Raw genomic sequence first — 20,834 nt, forward strand, 5'->3', positions numbered from 1 at the left:
CCTACCCAATGTCTAATCAGAACAGCAAGTGGAGAACAGGAAGCCAAAGGACAGAGAAGTGGAATTACATGGAGTTGGGTAATGACTGTAAGAAAACACTATTTATTTATTTATTAAGAATTTATTTATTTATACACAAACTGGGGTACAGGCCAGATGTGCGGGAGGGTGAGAGGATTCACCAAGAACAGAGTGGGGAACAGAACAGGCAGACTGATGAAATACACTGCTGAGGGGAGCAGTGGGCAAGACAGGAGAGGTCTGCTGCACCATGTGGGTTGCTGCGTGACTGGCTGGGATTGAACGCACACTGCAGAGGCTGTGGACAGCTCACAGTGCTGTGCTCAACTGCCCGCGCCACCAGGGAGGCCTTAAACTTTGATCCAGTGCAACTCACATCCAACAGCCCACAGACTGCACAGCTGCCTAAACAAACACATCCCAGAGTGAACCCCTAGTCTCCCTCTCACCCCACGGGGCCCCCTCCTCTCCAGTTTTTATATATCTGGCTTGGAAGTTTTTATTGAACGAAAGCTTTGCAAATTCTACGTTCCCCTGTCCTGTTCTACAGGTTGTCTTTTCACATAATGCCCTTTGAGATGCAAAAGTTTTAGATTTTGACACAGTCGAAGTTACCTGTTTTGTTGTTGTTGTTGTTATTGTTCCTTTGGTGTTGCTGCTAAGAAGCCAGAGCTAGATCCAGTATTACCAAGATATGGCCCCGTATTTTCCTCTTAGAGTTTTATAGTTTTTACGTGGAACAAAGGTTTAATTGTAAGAGCTTCAAGTGTAAAGAACTTTCACAAATCAAGCACAAAGACAACCTACTTAAGGAATATGGAAACACGGAAACAGAAATTTCTCCAAAGAAGATTATAAAGGTTCAATAAGCATGTGAAAAAATACACAAAATCACTACTCATTAGGGAAATGCAAATCCAAGCCACGAAATACCATTTCACACCCACTAGGAAGGCTGTGATCACAAACCCTGAAAACAGTGCTATTAGCAAGGATGTGAGGAAATCAAAACCTACAGACATTGCTGGTGGGTGCATAAAATAGTGCCATTCTGAAAAAACAGACTGGTGGTTCATCAAAAAAGTTAAACATAGGATTACCACACAACTCAGTGAGTCCACTGCTCGACAGAGACATGAAATAATTCAAGACAAGTCAGCAGCCAAAAAACGTGTGCCCAAGCATTCAATGAGGCACTGTTCATGATGGTCACAAGGCAGAAACCCAAACATCTACCAACAGATACATTTTTAAATGCAACATGGCCTGGCCATACCATGGAATATTAGTCAGCCATGAAAAGGAATGAAGTGCTAATACATGCCTCAACATGGGTGAACCTTAACACGCTAAGACAGACCAATCAGACACAAAAAGCCACACACACCTTGTGATGCCATTTGAAAGAAATGTCCAGACACTGAAAGTAGATTAGTGGTTGCCAGGGGTTGCTGGGGACAGGCAGAAGTGGGAAGCGTTTCCTTTTGGGGCGGTGAAAATGTTCTGGAACTCGACCTTGAAAATGGCTGCACAATATCGTGAATGTACTAAAAACCATTTCACTGTACAACTTAAAATACGTAGTGAAATGGTAAATTTTATGTTATGTAGGTTTTAAGCCAACAACAAAAAGTAATGAATGCATCCCTCTCCCAAAAAGTATGCTGTTTTTAGATTCCAGAAGAGTCAAGTACTAAAATAGAGAAGCATCTAGAAGATTTTGAATTTGCTTAGATCTGTTTCTAGTGTTTCTCCCTTGTCCCTAAAAAGCAACAACCTGCCTTCGTGCAAGGGAGTGAATTCTATCTTTTGCCTGAGAATTGCTGCGCTTGTGCCATACAACTGAAGAGTTCTCAGGCTCCTGTGGGCTGTTTTAACAGAAGATCTCAGAAGTAGGTCATAAAGTTCGCGAGTAGCAAGTGCACCTTGCAGGAGGCCACACTGCTTCCCAGCCATCACCTGTAAAAGGGCCTAGCCTGGCAGGGGAACTGGACTCCCACTGACCCTGCCCCCCACCAGGCACTGCACCCTTGGTCAGCCTGCAGGCCTGGAACTAACTACTCCCCTAGTTCCTTGAGAGAGTAAATGGACAGACTCTTCAGTGGGGTTTGCTTGAGTCCCCCGTGTGCACACCCAAGGGACAGGGGCTCTGCAGGGCAGGGCTGGGCTCAGGGTCAGGCATCCAGCCAGGGGCCCTGGCCAGATAGCAAGTAGCCAGAGCAGCCTCCCCTGACCCATACGGGCGGCCACTGGGCTGCCAGCTCAGCTGGACTGGGATACATCATGTCACCCTCCCCTCGGCAGGAGGGGAAGACACAGTGGTCCTCACCGCAGGACCAAGGACACAGCCTGCCTGTGACCTGTTTCAGTCTTTCTAGAAACGAGACCCCTTTTTTCTCGTCTACACACACACACATTTTCTGGGCAGATTTCAATATTTATCACAGCCTTTATTCTTCTGGAAGTCACCAGTTGGCAGTAAAATGTTAAAAAAAAAAAAAAAAAGTAGACCAAAGAAGAAAAAGCCCTTATAAAAACCCTGAGCAGGACATGAGAAACAATCCATCTGTGAATAACTGATCAGATAGTTTCATATTTTTATCTTGTTTAAGACACAGAGACAAGCCCTAGTTCCGGCTTTACCTATAGCTATCAAAACGTTTATCATCCCTTAACGACGAGCTAATAAAGAAGACACACATTTTCAATACGCGCCAGCTCACACTCAGTACATCTACGCCCAGAGACAAAGCTGTACTTGACGCATCCACACGGGTGGCCCATCACTCTCAGCTCAACACACCAACTGCTGTATTCTCAGTGGAGTGAGAACTTGGGACTCTGACGAAGGTCGCTGGTCGCCAAGGACAGGCTGCTGGTGCATGGTCTGGGAAGAGGGGCCCCTGCCTTAATAAAATGAATGGGGCAGCCCCGTGCTCACTGCCCAGGCAGCGGCTCCGTGTCCTAAGCGGACGAGAGCAGGCCAAGTCCTGGGGTGGGGCCCAGCACGTGGATGGAGAACTGGAAGCAGAAAAGCTTTAGCTGGTGGTCTTTGTTAAGTGCAGTACAGAAATAAAAGCAAATAAAACAGGGGCTTCCCCAGTGTTGCAGGGATTAATCTCAACACTATAAAGCTATCGCCACTCACTGCAGCCTGAGTTGCATCCCCGGCCAGGGAGCTGCCCACATGGCGGAGCAGACCTCTCCCCTCTCCCCGCTGCTTCCCCTCAGCAGGGGATTTCAGTGTATCCACCTGTTCTGCTCCCCACTCTGTCTCTGGTGAATCCTCTCAGCCCCCATACCTCTGGCCTACACCCCAGTTCTTGTATGCATAAATAAATCTTTTAAAAAAGTGAATAAAATAAAAAGGAAATTCTATTGTGTTTAGATCTAAACGCAGACAAAGAGATTGTTCAGCTATTGTACTGTCCGCAGCCATGCTCTAGCTCCACGCACAGAAAGAGGCTGAGTCTGTACACCGGGAAAGGGGTTCTCTCGCCCACATTTCTTTTTTTTTTTTTGGTTTAACCTCTTTTTTTTTTTTTAATAAATTTTATTTTTATATTCCCCATACAATTGCAACCCCCCCACATTTCTAACCGTCATCACCTGCGAGTGGCCTAATAGAAGCCAAGCCTCCTCAGGACAAAGGCAGCTGTGTCCCCGCCCCTGCGCAATCCAAACACTCCCGCGGCGCATACCTTGTTCAGCTTGCCCAGGGAAGATATAAGATCCGCCCATTCACTGGAGGACTCGAAATTTTTTAAAGCCTTTTCAATCCCGGACGAGTAGCTCTTGTATCTGTAGTCACTCAGTAGCTCCTGCTCTTCTGGATCCATCTTACATTCTCAAAGCAGAGAAAGTTATCTAAAAGTGAATCAAAAAATAAACACGTGAGGCAGCCCTCCTAGGAGAGAAAGCTTTCCCAGGCTGGCGCCAGGGAGGACACGCACTCACAAACATGACCGAGTGCAACCTCCCTTGGCGATCCAACTCAAATATTAGCATGACTTCTGGGCCAGGTACTCTGGGAGATAAAAGATAAACAGTTCCGGCTTTCTTGGACGGTGAGGGAGACAAGGGGATGGAGAAGCAGCAACACTGCTGGGTTCCACTGAACTGACAACGCGTACTCTAGGAGGGGTGGAACTAAGCCGCCAACCTTGACAGCTGGTTGATTCCGAAGGCAGGCAGCACTTCCCCTGTAGGCCACTTGCAAACCCCAGGAAAAGCAGGTGTACGCTCTTAACCCACCTACCCAGTGACCCAACCCTCTACCACAAGACTAGGAGAAGGTCGGCAGGAGGGGAGAAAGGTAACAGGAGGCTGTACCTTTCAAGAGATGACAACTTATATCTCCCAAAAATGCAGTGTTGGGGGCCTCCCTGGTGGTGCCAGGGATTAAGCACAGCACTATGAAGCTGTCCGCAGCCACTGCAGTATGAGTTCGATCCCCGGCCAGGGAGCTGACCCACATGGCGCGGCAGACCTCTCCTGTCTCCCTGATGCTCCCCTCAGCAGTGTATATCAGTCAATCCACCTGTTCTGCTCCCCACTGCCTCTGGTGAATCTTCTCACCCCCCCACACCTCTGGCCTGTACCCCAGTTCTCATATGCATAAATAAATAAATCTTAAGGAAAAAAAAGGGCAAATCAGCCGACAGTGGCCCGTGAGTTCTCCAGGCTGCATTTCCATGGACCGGCCACAGCAGGCAGCTTCTGCCTCACTTGCTGATGGCTGTGGGTCGCCCCCATCTCAAGGCCGCTGGTGCTCACTGACCTCTCGGTGGGACATCCCTTCTCACCCGCCAGTCCTTCTCAGCCTCCTCTGGCCATGGCCCACCTGGGTGCCACCCCCCCCCACCCCGCTGCCCTTCCTCCTTAGCAGGCGCATCCTCCTCCCCGGGCCCCGGTGCTGGCATCTAATGTGGGCCCACTCTCCCCTTCACTCTCTCCTTGCAGACCCCGTCCCCAGAGCTTACAGATGCCATCTCATGCCCAGGACCCCCTGAAGCACGACGCCTGCCAAGCCCCCCCACCCCAGGAGGGACTCCTCCCCCCAGATGGGGTGCAGGTGTCGCCCACTTGGTGTTTCCCAAGCTAAACTGCGAAGGGGCCAGGCAGGCAGTGGGGCAGCCCTGGGCAAGGAGGACTCAGCGCCGCTAAGCAAAGCAGACCTGAGTCAAAGAGACACTGAGTCAAGAGCCACATATCATGGGGCTCCATTTATACCAAGGGTTGGAGTTGGCAAATCTACAGAGCACCTGGCCAGGGCGGGGCGCAAGAACGGAGCAAATGCCCGTGGGCACCAACTCTTGCTGGTGCTAAGATTGGATGGAACGTGCTAAGATTGGATGATGGTGATGGCTGCACCCTCCTGCCAAACTCACTCAAAATCAAGTTGTGCCCTTAAATGAAATAAACTGTGTGGTCTGTAAAAGGTACCGATAAACCTGTTTAAAAACAAAACCCTAAACTCTCAATCCCAAAATGCTTGGCCCCTCAGCGAGGGGCCCCACTACCCCCAGAACCTTTGACATCATCCGGGACTCGAGCCTTTTCTCCACCTGCCTTGCCACCCTCCACCTGCTGCCCATCTCCAAGCCCCTCTGGACTCTTGCTCTCCACCGGAGCCTCCTTTCTCCTGCAAGTGGCAATGGCTTCCTAACCATTCTCCTTCCCCCTGCCCCTCTGCATTTTCACACAGCACTCCCAGAATCCTCTGAAAACACAGCATATCCCCCCTGCATTAGCCTTTCCCCTGAAGCTTACAATACGGCCAAACTCGTCCACCCTCCTCCAGGTCCCACCTTCTCTCAAGGCATTCTGGCCTAGAGGGCCTCGTCTGACCACAGCACTTCTGCACACGCTGTGCCTCTCGGCGAAAACACCCTGTCCTCTGCAGATACAGCACACAGCGCGATGGCTTACTCATCCTCGGGAAGGCCCGGCTCTTTCTGAAATAGCTGCCTGTGCACTTGTTGAAAATAGCAGGATGGTAACGAGAGGTGGCAGCTTACTCATTTTGCCAAGTAGACATAAAAGTACACCCAAACTGTCCATCACTATTTTTCTTTCCAGGAACAGTACAAGCCTGAAATCCAAGGTGCCTGACCCACTGCGATTCTCCAGGATTGTCTGTTCGGTGTTAAATGTCTCAGCACTGGGGAGAGACACGAACAGGTCCACTCTCCTCGCTTACAGGTCAAGGAACAGGAAACACCTAAACGCACACTTTCAACTGACCTTGGCATTCGCAGTGACAGAGGGGAGGCTGGAGGAACAGGGGTGCTGGCAAGAGGAAAGGGCAGAGTCGTCCCGGGAGCCCGCAGGTGCGGCAGCTGGCTAGCAGGAAGAGCCTCGGCAGTGATAGGTGTATGTTTAGGAGGTGGGTGGCCAGGAGGGTGTCAGCCAGGTAAGAGCAGGTAACTGGGGCAGTTCAGTTGGTTCTATGAAGAAAGAACTGCTCAGTGTAACTAACAGCACAGGTGAGAAGTTTGGAAATGGTCATTCGATCAAGTTTGTCTATTTCAAAACATGGGACATTAGCAAAAGGGACAGAGCAAGCCTTCCAGTGAGGTTGGTTAGTTCATCATTAACGCACAACACATGAGTCATCTGAGACAGGTATTATCAAGCTTCCAGAAAATGGTCAACCGTAGAATGAGGATTCCAACACAGGCCAGGCAGGTGCTACAGGTAGGATGCACAGTAGCCCCTTAAATACGGCTTTTGGTAATGATCTTGCCGTCTTCCCTGGATCCCTTGGCTGAGAGAGACGAGCAGCTCCAGGGGAGCAGCCAGCCAGCCCACAATCAGACTTAAGGGGTCATCTAGTCAAGGGGCTCCGGCCAGATGTATCCGCCTTCACATAGAAGACCTGAGCAGGAAATCTCCCCTCTCATCCATTCTTAATTTCTTACAAAAACAAGTTCAAGAACAAAAGCAAGTGAACAAGCAACTACCAGGCGGTGCACTGTAGTGATGGCGCCATGTGGACATCTAAGGGGTCAGCGGACAAGACAGAGTGGAGGGCGACCGAGAGCCCCTCCCGGGCCACACGCGCACCCTACGAAGGGCCCTGGCCTGCAGCACAGAGCCCTCTCGCCCACTGGTTTAATCAGCCGCAGCGCAAATTATTTTGAATTCGGTCCTCGGGGTGGCGGTGAGCGTGGAGGGGCGATGCCGGCGTCTGCACGGGCGCGGGCTGCGGCGGGAGGGTCGGGCCCGCACGGCCTGGCCAAAAACCCCACGGAGGTTCCGTCAAGTGCAGCGCGCGGGGACCACCCGAGGGGAGGGCCGGCGCCCCGCAGCCCCTCCTCGGCGAGCACCCCGCGGCCCCGGCGGGCTGGCGGGCGGGGCGCACTGCGGCGGGCGGGGGCGCGCGGCTAGAGGTCCCTCCGCGCGCCTCCCCACGCCGGGCGCCCCGGCAAGCAAGGGCGCGTGACCCGGCTGACCCCCCGCTGACCCCGCCCGCTGACCTCTCCCCCGACCTCCCCGCTGACCCCCGACCTCCCCAGTTGACCCCCGACCTCCCCCGCTGACCCCCGACCGCCCCCGCTGACCTCCGACCTCCCCCGCTGACCCCCGCCCGCTGACCCCCGCCCTCCCCCGCTGACCCCCGCCCGCTGACCCCCGCCCTCCCCCGCTGACCCCCGCCCGCTGACCCCCGACCTCCCCCGCTGACCCCCGCCCGCTGACCCCCGCCCTCCCCCGCTGACCCCCGCCCGCTGACCCCCGACCTCCCCCGCTGACCCCCGCCCGCTGACCCCCGACCTCCCCCGCTGACCGCCCGGGCCCGCGCCGCGGGAGGCCGTGGGTGCGGCGGGCGCGGCGGGCGCGGCGGGCGCGGGGGGGGGGGGACGCGCCCGCGCCAGGGCCGCTCCCCGGGGTGCCGGCCGGCGCCCCCGCCCACGCGCGGGGGAACTCGGGCCCGGCGCGGGATCACCTGCCGCGGGCCCGCCCCGCGCCCGACCCGCCCGGGGCCGCCGCGGCCCGAGGGAGACGCCCGGCCCCGCCCGCAGCCCGGCGGCCGAGGGCGCGGCCCGACTTACCGGCGCGGGCCGCGGCGGCCCGGGGGCGGCGCGGGCGGCGGCGGCGGGAGGAGGAGGAGGAGGGAGGAGGGAGGAGGAAGGAGGAGGGAGGAGGCAGGAGGACGAGGGACGCAGCCGCGCGCCGGGAGCCGGGGCCGCAGAGGAAGCGCCGCGCCCGAGGCCGAGCGGCCGCGCTCCAGGAGGCGGGGCGGGCCCGGGGGCGGGGCCTCGGCCCCTGGGGCGGGGCGGGGCCAGGGGGCGGGGGGCGGGGCCACGCTGCCCTCGGTGTTTGGGGCAGGACGGCGGGCGGTCCTAGGCTAGGGGCGGGGCCTTATCTGGGGGCGGGGCCAAGGGGCGGGGGCGGGGCCACGCTGCCCTCGGTGTTTGGGGCAGGACGGCGGGCAGGCCTAGGCTAGGGGCGGGGCCTAGGCTGGGGCGGGGCCAAGGCCCGGGGGCGGGGCACGCGGGCCCTCGGTCTTTGAGGCAGGACGGCGGGCGGGCCTAGACTAGGGGGCGGGGCCTTGACTGGGGGCGGGGTCAGAGGCGGCATCCAGACCCGCGAGGCGGGGTCGGAGGGCGGGGCCTCCGCGCGCGCGGTTCCCAAACTGGAGTTCCGCAGCTCCCCGGCGGTGGGCCTTGTCCTCCTGGGCAGCAACCAGCTCAGCCCTCGCGGCGGGCCTTGCCCGGGGCCCCTCCGACCGACCTAGCTGGGTGGGTGCCTTGACCAGTGAATCAGCCAAGGACAGGCCCGAGCTAGGCCGGGAGAGCACGTGGACCTGGCTCGCCCGGTCTTCCCGCCGCGACCGCACCCCAGCGGGGGGGGGGGGTGCCGGGAGGAGTCCCGCCCTGCACGCCCCAGCCAGGCGCCCTGCCCGCGTCTCGCCTCTGGGGCCCTCCGGGACCCTCGGCGTCAGAGGAGGTGAGGAAGCTCTTCTAGAAGACTCCCCATGTCAGCGCTGGCGCAGGAGGGAGACCCTCATGTGCTTGCAAGAGCGTTAACTAAATTGTTTCCAGAGAAGCCCTCGCCCCTTCCTGTTATCTCACCAGCCTCCGCACCTGGACAGTCCAGACCCACCCAGCCTGGCCCTGCGGCAGCTGCAGGGCGAGAGCTTCTCAAGGCCAGGAGTCAGGCAAAGTTCACCTGAGCCTCCTAATTGCCCCAGCCGGCCGCGCCCCCAGCCACCTGTCGCGGCAGGTAGTCATTTCTGCCAGTTTAACCCCCTCCTCCCTGGCATGCCGGCTCGAGTCTGGGTGGGGAAAGCTGGGCAGTCCCTGTGAGCCTGGGCGGCGGGAGAGGGGGGTCCCACAACACTCTGAGATTGTAGAGAACATTGTGTGTGTTTCTGAGAAAGGGCATGTGATTTGTATGTAATTCCCGCGGGGATCTGTTGCCTCTCCCAAAACCAGGACTTTTTTTTTTTTTTTGTGAACAACATTCCTTATTTATTTTTTTTTAAATAATAAATTTTATTGTTATATTCCCCATACAATTGCAGCCCCCCCATTCTGACCCCAATCCCTCCCCTCCCGCCCCCGCCCCCCTAAAAATGTCTCTGGTTCATAGTTTTCTGTTGATTTTGATTTTCACTTTCTTATAGTTATTCATTTTCCTGGTCCCTTATTTAAGTTTTCTAGATTCCTGCTATGAGTGAGACCATCCAGTATTTTTCTTTTTCTTTCTGGCTTATTTCGCTGAGCATGATCCCTTCCAGCGCCATCCATGTTGCTGCAAATGGCATGTGTTTATCTTTTTTGAATGCTGAGTAATATTCCATGGTGTATATGGACCACATCTTCTTGATCCAGTCATCTATTTTTGGGCATTTGGGTTGTTTCCAAAGCTTAGCTATTGTAAACAGTGCTGGTATACACATAGGGGTGCAGGTGTTCTTTGGAATTGATGTTTCTGTGTCCTTTGGGTAAACACCTAGGAGTGGAATTGCTGGATCATATGGAAGCTCTATGTTTAGTAGGTCCAGAAATCTCCACACAGCTCTCCACAGTGGTTGGACCAGTTTGCACTCCCACCAACAGTGCAGAAGAGTTCCTTTTTCTCCACACCCTCGCCAACATTTGTTGTTGCTAGTTTTTTTAATATGTGCCATTCTCACTGGTGTAAGATGTATCTCATGGTAGTTTTGATTTGCATTTCCCTGATGACAAGTGATGTTGAACATTTTTTCATATGCCTGTTGGCCATTTGCAATTCCTCTTCAGAGAAGTTTCTTTTTAGCTCTTCTGCCCATTTTTTGACTGGATTATTTTCTTTGTTGTTGTTGAGTCTCATCAGCTCTTTGCAGATTTTTGTGATCAGTCCTTTATCATTAGTGTTGGGTGCAAAAATGTTCTCCCAGTTGGTGGGGTTTCTCTTTGTTTTTGTTATTGTCTCTTTTGCTGTGCAGAAGCTCTTTAATTTGATGTAGTCCCAGCTGTTTATCTTTGCCTTCACTATCACTGCTTTGGGTGATGTGTCTGTAAAGATGTCTTTGATGTGCAAATCACGTAGTGTTTTGCCTATATTTCCTTCTATATATTTTATGGTTTCAGGTCTTATGTCTAGTTCTTTAATCCATTTTGAGTTGATTTTTGTGTATGGTGTGAGGTAGTGGTCAAGCTTCATTCTTTTGCATGTAGCGACCCAGTTTTCCCAGCACCATTTATTGAACAAACTTTCTTTGCTCCAATGCATAGTCTTTGCTCCTTTGTCAAAGATTAGTTGACCATAAATCTGTGGGTTTATTTCTGGATTTTCTATTCGATTCCATTGGTCTGTATGTCTGTTCTTGTTCCAATACCATGCAGTTTTGATGATTATGGCTTTGTAGTATAGTTTGAAGTCTGGGAGTGTGATGCCTCCATTCCCTTCTTTTTTTTTCAGGAGAGCTTTGGCTATTTGGGGTTTTTTGTGATTCCATATGAATTTCATCAATAATTGTTCTATTTCTTTGAAGAATGACATTGAAATTTTGATTGGAATAGCATTGAATCTGTATATTGCTTTTGGAAGGATGGCCATTTTAATAATGTTTATTCTTCCAATCCATGAGCAGGGGATGTCTTTCCATTTCTTTGTGTCTTCTTCTATTTCTTTTAACAGTGTTTTATAGTTTTCTTTGTATAGGTCCTTTACCTCTTTTGTTAGATTTATTCCCAAATATTTGATTTTTTTTGTTTCAATAAAAAAAGGGATGGTTTTTTTGATTTCTTCTTCTTCAGATTTATTGTTTGTGTATAGGAAGGCTACTGACTTTTGCGTGTTGATTTTGTATCCTGCCACTTTACTGAACTGATTGATGAGTTGAATTAGTTTTTCTGTGGAGTTTTTGGGGTTCTCTATGTATAATATCATATCATCTGCAAATAGTGATAGTTTGACTTCTTCTTTTCCTATTTGGATTCCTTGGATGTCTTTCTCTTGTCTTATTGCTCTGGCTAGGACTTCCAGTATTATATTGAAAAGCAGTGGTGAGAGTGGACATCCTTGTCTTGTTCCAGATCTTAATGGAATTGCTTTCAGCTTTTCACCATTGAGAATGATACTGGCTGTTGGCTTGTCATAGATGGCCTTTATGATGTTGAGGTATGTTCCTTGTATCCCAAGAATTTCAAGGGCTTTTATCATGAATGGGTGTTGCACTTTGTCGAAAGCTTTCTCAGCATCTATTGATATTATCATATGGTTTTTATATTTCTTTTTGTTGATGTGTTGGATAACGTTGATTGATTTTCGGATGTTAAACCATCCTTGTGTCCCTGGAATGAATCCTACTTGGTCGTGGTGAATTATCTTATGGATACATTGTTGGATTCTGATAGCTAAAATTTTATTGAGGATTTTTGCATCAGTGTTCATTAGGGAGATTGGCCTATAGTTTTCCTTTTTTGTGTTGTCCTTGTTCAGTTTTGGTATTAGTGTAATGTTGGCTTCATAGAACGTGTTTGGTATTTTCCCTTCCTTCTCAATTTTTTGGAAGAGTTTGTGAAGGATAGGCACTAATTCGTCTCTGAATGTTTGGTAGAATTCATTTGTAAATCCATCAGGTCCTGGGCTTTTGTTTTTGGGGAGGTTTTTGATTACCATTTCAATTTCGCTGCTTGTAATTGGTCTGTTTAGGTGTTCTATTTCTTCTTTATCTAGCTTTGGGTGATTGTAGAGTTGTAGGAATTTGTCCATCTCCTCTAGATTGTTAAACTTGTTTCCATATAACTGTTCATAGTAGTTACTGATTATTCTTTTGATTTCTGCTGTGTCCGTTGTGATTTCTCCTCTTTCATTGATGATCCTGTTTATTTGTGCTTTCTCCCTTTTTCCTTTGTGAGCCTGGCTAGGGGTTTGTCTATTTTATTGATTTTTTCAAAAAACCAGCTCTTGGTTTCATTGATCTTTTGGATTGTTTTTTAGTTTCAATTTCATTTATTTCTGCTTTGGTTTTTATTATTTCTTTTCTTCTACTGGTTTTGGGTTTTTTTTGTTGTTCTTTTTCTAGATCTTTGAGCTTCGAGATTAGGTTGTTTCTTTGAGTTCTTTCTTGTTTCTTGATGTGAGCTTCTATTGCTATATATTTTCCTCTTATTACTGCTTTTGCTGCATCCCATACATTTAGGATATTGGTGTCCTCCTTGTCATTAAATTCAAAGAATTTTTTAATTTCTTCTTTGATCTCCTTATTAGTCCAGTGATCTTCCAGTAGTGTGGTTTTTAATCTCCATGAGGTAGGAAAGTTCCTTGCCTTCTTTTTATGGTTTATTTCTAGTTTGATGCCTTCATGGTCAGAAAAGATTGTTGATATGATTTCAATCTTGGTGTATCTGTTGATGTTTGTCTTGTGCCCCAGTATGTGATCGATCCTGGAGAATGATCCGTGTGCGCTTGAGAAAAATGTGTACTCCGTTTTTTTGGGGGTTTAGTGTTCTATAGATGTCTGTTAAGCCCAATTGCTCTAGGTCCTTATTTAGAGCTTTGGTTTCTTTACTTATTTTTTGTCTTGTTGATCTATCCATTGTTGATAGTGGTGTGTTGAAGTCTCCCACTACGTATGTGTTTTCTCTGATGTCTGTTTTCAGAGAGGACAACAGTTGTCTGATATATTTTGGTGCTCCTTCGTTTGGTGAGTATATGTTAATGAGTGTTATTTCTTCTTGAAGTATTGTCCCCTTGATCATAATGTAGTGACCATTGGGGTCTCTTTTTATCTTTTTGAGTTTGAAATCTGTTTTATCTGATATAAGTATAGCTGTTCCTGCTTTCTTTTTTGGTCCATTTGCTTGTAGGATTGTTTTCCATCCTTTAACTTTGAGCCTATTTTTATCTTTTGTAGCTAAATGTGTTTCCTGGAGACAGCAAAAGGTTGGGTTTTGTTTCTTAATCCAGGCTGCAACTCTGTGTTTTTTTATTGAAGAGTTTAGTCCATTTACATTTAGAGTTAATATTGATATGTTAACATCTGTATTTGCCATTGTGTTTGTCTTTCCTTTGATTTTATTTATTTATTCTTTTAATAACTTTTTTTTTTTTTTTGGCCTTCTTTCATTGTTATTCGTCCCTCTGAGGTTCTGGCTTTAGGACTCCTTATAGTATTTTTTGGAGTGGGGGTTTAGTTGTAATGAAATTCCGGAGTTTCTGTTTGTCTGGGAAGGTCCATATTCTTTCTTCAAAGAGGAAGGAGAGCTTTGCGGGATAGAGTATTCTTGGTTGGCATCTGTTTTCTTGGAGTCTGTTGACTATGTCCCTCCACTCTCTCCTTGCCCGTAGTGTTTCTTCCGAGAAGTCTGATGTCAGTCTGATTGGTTTTCCTTTGAATGTTATCTGTTTCTTCCCTCTTGCCAGCTTCATTATTTTTTCCTTGTCCTGGATTCTTGGGAGCTTTACTATTATGTGTCTTGCTGTATTTTTCCTTTCGTCGTGGAAGTTTGGTGTTCTTCTTGCTTCTTGTATATCAATTTTCAGCTCCTTCTTCACATTTGGGAAGTTCTCTTCAATTATCTCTTTGAATATTTTCTCTGTTCCTACTTCTCTCTCCTCTCCTTCTGGTATTCCTATAACTCTTATATTTCCTTTCCTCATGGAGTCAGATAGTTCCCGAAGTCTTTCTTCCTTCTTTTTCCTTCGTACTTCTCTTTCCTTTTCTGTTTTGGTTCTTTTTATTTCTGTGTCTTCAAGAGTACTTATTCGTTCTTCCATTTCATCTATTCTGCTTTCATTGCTTTTCCCAGAATTCTTTAGTTCTTCCATTAATTCTTTGATCTCCTGCATTTCTTTTACTTCCCTCTTTAAGGACTCAATTTCATTCTTCTGACCATTGTTTTCCCTCTTTAGGGACTCAATTTCATTTTTCTGATCATTGATTATTTTTCCCTTATCATTGTTTTCCTTTATGACTTCTGTCAGTTTTTTAATCACGGCAATTTTAAATTCTCTTTCTGGAAGGCTCAGAAGTTCTTCCAAGTTACTGTCATTGCAATCTGGGGGCTGGTTTTCTTTTTGTGGTGTGCTTTTTCCCTGGGGAGTTGCTAGGTTGAGAGGTATATTTGAGTTGCTATTATGCTAGGTTGAGTTGCTATTATGAGAGGTATATTTTTATTCCATCACCAAGATGGAATGGCTGGGCCTCCGGCTTGGCCAGAGTTCTGTTTCATCCCCATTTGGCATCTACCAAGTGACCCTGATGTAAGCCCTAAAGGAGTCGATTTTAGGAACGGCCTTAAACTAAGAGTAGAGAAAAACTCAAGGATTGAAACACAATTGCCATGAGAACACATTTCACAAAGGTTGAGTTCCTAATGACAATATGATAAACTCCATTTTCACAAAAAAACAAATTCACACATGGGTGATATTTTTAATTTAGGTTCCTCAAATCCACACCACACACCCCCTGCGTTAAACTAACAGGGATGAAAGAGCTGCTTCTACTCACAACTGAAAGAGAGACAGCAGTTTGGGTGAAAACTACCATGTCCGGCTTTGTACTGACACATTTCTATAAACAAATATACAGGCTTTGCTCTTCACACCATTTTAAATCCTCCATGCAAGGCTTCGCACAGGGCTGAGACGCCACCACCGTGGAGGGCAGAACCTAGTGTAGCACCAGAGAGGGATTCATTCACAGAGGGATCCAAGAACACCTCAGGCAAGACCCAGCAGGAGGAGGGTGAAGTGTTTACTGAAAGCTTGAGCTGGGTACCCGCAGGAAGACGCATTGACCTCCACTTGGGCAAGCTATAGAGTGCTCCCTTTACAGAGCCAGGGCAGGACGATCAAGAAGACTTGGACGTCTGCTTCTCAAAGGCTCTGCCAGTGCTAGTGAGGTCCTGCAACTGTAGGAACACAAGCTGGGTGGCAGATGGCTAGACCCCAAAAGGACCAAAGAGAAGGAAACTCCCAAGAAAATTTTTGTGGGAAGGTTAAGCACAGGTTCTTCTGATGAACAAATTAAAGAATATTCTGGAGCCTTTGGAGACACTGAAAATATTGAACTTCACACTGGTACAAAGCAAAGGAAAGAAGAGACTTTTGTTTTAGCACACACACGGGTAAAGAGCTGGTGGAGAAATCGTTAGGAAACAGGTATCATCCCATTGGTTCTGGGAAATGTGACATCAAAGGCTCACAACTCAAGGTCTGCAGGAGGCAGTGGCAGCAACAAAAGCTGGTGGAGGAGGTGGTGCTTGGGGGTCAGCCAAGGTCACAGGCAAAACTGGAGCCAAAGGTTTTAATAACTATTATGATAGGATGCGGAAATGACAATGGCACCCGTGGTGGTGATCAAAACAATAAAGGCCGCGGTGGACATGGTTATATTGGGTGTAACTATGGCAACAGGGCTGGGAACAGGGGTGTACAGATGACAGAGGCCAGCAGAGCACTGCTGGCCGGGCATCTCGAGGGGTGGCAGTCACCCGAACAACTAGCCACACTAAAGGAGGGTGCTGGAGGAGATGCTGACGTGGCCTGTCTTACAAGATGACACTGAAGGCTGATCTTCTGTTGATCTGAGATGATTGTTTTATAGAAGATCTTTTTTTTTAAGATTTATTTATTTATGCATACAAGAACTGGGTACAGGCCAGAGGTGCAGGGGGGTGAGAGGATTCACCAGCGACAGAGTTGGGAGCAGATCAGGCAGACTGCCTGAAATACACAGCTGGGGGCAGCAGCGGGGAGTCAGGAGGGGTCTGCTGTGCCATGTGGGTAGCTCCCTGGCTGGGGATTGAACTTGTGCTGCAGGGGCTGCAGACAGCTTCAAAGGTTGTGTCTTAACCCCTTGCGCCACCAGGGGGGCCCCTATAAAAGATCTTCTGGTGTGCAAGACACAGCTGTGTCCAAGCTCACAGAGCCGACAGTCAGCTCTGTTTTCACTTTGTCCTTTGCTGTCTGTGTTATGACTCGATATAGATTTGTGTTTACACACGTTTGATTTGTATGATTTCATGTTAAACTTCAAATAAATACTTCCTTATGTGATTGTTTTTCTGTGGAAAAAAAAAAAACTATAGATCTTGTATTTATGTCACGTGCCTCTAAGGCTTTCCAGGTGTCTGGGGCTGTGCACTCAGATTAACTGTGACAAGAATGAAGTCCTGAAAAGAACAATTCCATTTACAACCAGGATTGACAGTAAATGGGCAACGTCAAGATATGAAAGTTTATTCTTAGGGAAAAAAATCTGCCTTTTGGGGTCAGGTTGTCATACTTAAAAGTCTGCTTAGGGAGGTTCATCTGTTTCAGACTTGTAAATAGAACAGATTTTTTGCATAATCATCCTCAAATATATCAGAGTGTTTCAGATTTAACTTAAATCAGAACTTCCCTCTTTCCCCCCTTTGAAAAGAAAGAACGCGTCAGAATCAGAGGCTGAGGCTGGCCCACCTCATGTTGAGATTGTCCGGGTCGGTGCATTGTGCTTTGCAAGAGCAGACACTGCGGCTCTGGAAGCCAGATCCACACCCACCTGGACAGAAGTCCTGCCAGTCCCGCCTTTGGGGCTGTGCCCCGCGGGGGTGGAGTAACAAGCAAGCCATTGTCAGGGGGTTCGTTATCACCTGTTGCATCGCCCCAGGTCCGGGTTCCTCCTCTGTCACCACCCTCCTGGCAGTTCAGCAGGTGAGGGGAGTCCCTGGAGGACCCGGGCCAGCGGCGCAGGAGGCCCGGCAAGCCCCGACCGCTCGCACCACCTGCTGGCCGAAGGCTTTTAAGACCAGCCTTTGAAAGCGCGTCTCTTTTACCTACAGCTCAAACAGGCTACCCCGGGTGCAAGGGCAGGACAGGACACAGTGCAGGTTTTCTGATCCCATGCAGACTGGGTAAAGGAGCAGTCAGAGTCCTCAGTGGCTTTTTGCAGGTCTTTTATTGGGGTTCACCAGGCATATGGCAGGCAGGGGTGCTGGTGGGGAGCCTCCCAGCCTGCCAGCCTCCCAGCCCCCAACAAGTCTTCACTCTATCTGGGCTCTCTGGCGTTCATTCTGCTGCTTCTCGGCTTCTCTTTCGGCTTCTGCTTCGGCTTCTCTCTGAGCTTCTACTGGCGTCCCCGTGACGCCGCCCTTAAAAGCACAGTCTTAGCCCAGGTGTCCCCACTCCAGGTGCCGCCATCAGGCATGCATTCAGGACCGCAGGGTTCCCTCATCTATCCTGATGGCGGGAGGGCAGAAAAGCCTGATATTTTTCCTTACCCTACACCGGGCTTCCAAGCCCCCGTGGACTGACAAATCACTCAGGGTCAACGTTTCACCTCCCTTCATTCTTTTTTTTTTTTTCACATTTTATTTAAATTTTATTTTTTATATTCCCCATACAATTGCAACCCCCTTATTCTGACCCCAATCCCTCCCCTCCCCGCCCCCCCCCCCCCCATAGAGTGTCTCTAGTTCATAGTTGTTTGTTGATTTTGATTTTCACTTTCTTATAGTTATTCTTTTTCCTGGTCCCTTATTTAAGTTTTCTAGATTCCTGCTATGAGTGAGACCATCCGGTATTTTTCTTTTTCTTTCTGGTTCATTTCGCTGAGCATGATCCCTTCCAGCGCCATCCATGTTGCTGCAAATGGCATGTGTTTATCTTTTTTGAATGCTGAGTAATATTCCATGGTGTATATGGACCACATCTTCTTGATCCAGTCATCTATTTTTGGGCATTTGGGCTGTTTCCAAAGCTTAGCTATTGTAAATAGTGCTGTGTAGGGTAAGGAAAAATGTCAGGCTTTTCTGCCCTCCCACCATCAGGATAGATGATGGATCCTTGCGGTCCTGAGTGCATGCCTGATGGCGGCACCTGGAGTAGGGTGTGGGCATAGGTAGATGGGATTCACCTGGGCTAAGACTGCGCTTTTAAGGGCGGCGTCACGGGGACGCCAAAAGAAGCCAAGAAGCCGAAAGAGAAGCCGAGAGAGAAGCAAGAGAAGCAGAAGCTGAGAGAAGGCCGGAGAGTCCAGATAGAATGAAGACTTGCTGGGGGCTGGGAGGCCTGCCAGCCTCCCGGCCCCCCAGCACCCCTGCCTGCTGTGTACCGGGTAAATCCCAATAAAAAGACCAGCAAAAAGCCACTAAGGACTCTGACTCCTCCTTTACCTGGTCTGCTGGATCATAGAAAACCTGCCCTGTGTCCATTCCTGCCTCTGCTTGCTGCTATAAATATAGGGGTGCAGGTGCTCTTTGGAATTGATGTTTCTGGGTCCTTTGGGTAAATACCTAGGAGGGGAATTGCTGGATCATATGGAAGCTCTATGTTTAGGTCCAGAAATCTCCACACAGCTCTCCATGGTGGTTGGACCAGTTTGCACTCCCACCAGCAGTGCAGGAGAGTTCCTTTTTCTCCTCCCTTCATTCTTATACCACGAAAGTGGCCACAGCCACGGTCTCCAGACTGGCAGGGGTGAGGCTGGGCTTGACTGGCACTGTGCACCTGGACCTTTTGCTCTGCCAACCCCGGTACGCGACTCCTGGCTCTGAATGGGGTCATCTTGCCTGCATCTTCATTTCCTCCTTCGAAAGCTGACATTTGGGCCTCCCTGGGGGCGCAGAGGGTTAAGCTCCACACTATGAAGCATTTCGCAGCCTCTGCACCCCCACCGGCCAGGGAGCAGCCAACCCACATGGCGCAGCAGACCTCTCCTGCCTCGCCGGGGGCTCCCCTCTGCAGTGTTTTCCATCAGTCTGCCTGTTCTGTTCCCCACTCTGTCTCTGGTGGATCCTCTAACCCCCCGTGCCTCCGGCCTGTACCCCAGCTCTTGTATGCATAAATAAATAAATCTTAAAAAAAAAAAAGAGCTGACATTCAGGCCTGTGTCCAGGAACTATTGTGAGAATTATGTGAAACGATGTTGGGGACGCAGAACGCCTGGCCTGTGACTGGCAGGCCGAGGTTCTCAGTCCACCTGGGATTTCTCCTCCTTTCTTCCTTCTGGTTCTAGGCCTGATTGTTATTTGTTTGTCCTCCCCTCCCCCCAATACCACGTAAACCTTTTTCACGAGCTTCTATTTGATTCACTTTGCTTGCAAGCAACAGCCCCATTCACACTAACTCAAGGAAAAGAGAAACGTATTTTCAGGATGCGACAGGCTCAGCCTCTCTTAGAACCTGGGGGTTTCAGGAATGGCCTGAGATCAGGTAAATGCCAGGAGGGAAGGGGGTTGTTTTTATTTTAGGCCACTCTATTACTGCTTCTCTTGAGAGTTGCTTGCTTTGCTCCCTGGCTACTCTCAGGCCCCCTCCACCCCCTGGAAGACGTGGGCTGGGGCATGACTGGCACAGTGACATCTCTGACCTTGCCCTGGTCCAGTCCAGCTGTTGCTCCCCTGATCCTCCAGCTGGAGCAGGTGAGGCCAACAGGGCATGTCCCTAATGTGTGTTGCAGCTGCAAACATAGGGGGAGGGGAGAGCAGGACAGCCAGAGAAAGAATTGCTGGGGGCCTTGCTGGTGTTGCAAGGGGTTAAGTCTCAGCACTATGAAGCTGTCCGCAGCCATTGCAGATGAGTTCATTCAACCTCTCCTGACTCCCCGCTGCTCCCCTCAGCAGTGGATTTCAGTATATTTGCCTGTTCTGCTCCCCACTCTGTCTCTGGTGAATCCTCTCACCCCCTGCACCTCTGGCCTACACCCCAGTTCTTGTATGCATAAACAAATACATCTTTTTTAAAAAAGAGATTTGCTGGGAGGAGGGTGCTGCACAGATCACCCAACGAGGGCCCCCGCGATCTTTTCATAAAAATGAGAAATGTTATTCCAATTAAGAGTCTTCCGGGGGAATTCCAAACTGTCAAGATGGGGTTTGGCTAGAGACAAAGAGGAAGAAGAAAGCATTGGCCTGTTGTTGGGTTACTTCTGTCTGACTCCATCCGGCATTGCCTGGAAGTGCTCCATGGTCCCTGGGCTGTTGAGCCCATTGGCGGGGTGCCGAGGCTGGCAGCCAGCAGGGACCGGAGTGTCTAAGGTATTCAGGAAACTTACTGAAAGCCTGAGACTGGTTTTAGAGCCAGACAAGAAGGCATTAACACATCTGAGGAGCGGTGCTGAGAATGGAAATAAGAACATGCTGGAGGCAGTTGGACAATGCAGAGAGGGCTGAAGAAGCTAAATGCAGTCTCGGGGGATGCCTGACTTCCCTCTGCAACACTGAGACTTCTGCCTGCTGCTGTTGGGAGCATCGAGAAGAAACATCTCGCAGATGTGATAAACCAGAAACAGCAGGGACACCTGTGTAGCCCCGTTCCCCCCCAATATGTGAAACCTTGAGTGTTAACCCACTTTACTGATTCCCGGTGGAAAGCAGATTACCCCTATT

The 20,834-nt window shown here is 49.6% G+C and overlaps 1 protein-coding gene and 1 pseudogene across 5 annotated transcripts in view; one reads left to right on the forward strand and one right to left on the reverse strand.

The window, feature by feature from the left end:
- The window catches only part of DOP1B (DOP1 leucine zipper like protein B), a 75,456-nt gene extending 67,345 nt beyond the window's left edge, over positions 1-8,111 (reverse strand). For 2 of the 5 annotated variants that reach the window (XM_037524966.2, XM_054700287.1), the window contains exons 1-2: positions 8,076-8,111; positions 3,723-3,888 (exon numbers count right to left, since the gene is read on the reverse strand). In XM_037524966.2, coding sequence (XP_037380863.1) covers positions 3,723-3,860 — 138 coding nt within the window. In that variant the 5' untranslated portion in view covers positions 3,861-3,888; positions 8,076-8,111. Of the gene's footprint in view, positions 1-3,722; positions 3,889-5,831; positions 7,151-8,075 lie in introns of those variants that run through there. The other 3 variants (XM_037524967.2, XM_037524965.2, XM_054700286.1) reach the window with 3 other exon arrangements.
- Positions 8,112-14,647: 6,536 nt separating this feature from the next.
- On the forward strand, positions 14,648-16,002 carry LOC119257085 (heterogeneous nuclear ribonucleoprotein D-like; annotated as a pseudogene).
- Positions 16,003-20,834: the final 4,832 nt, after the last annotated feature.

This window comes from Talpa occidentalis, unplaced genomic scaffold, assembly GCF_014898055.3.
Source record: "Talpa occidentalis isolate TD23 unplaced genomic scaffold, MPIMG_talOcc4v2.1 talOcc4.4, whole genome shotgun sequence".
Classification (NCBI taxonomy): Eukaryota; Metazoa; Chordata; class Mammalia; order Eulipotyphla; family Talpidae; genus Talpa; species Talpa occidentalis.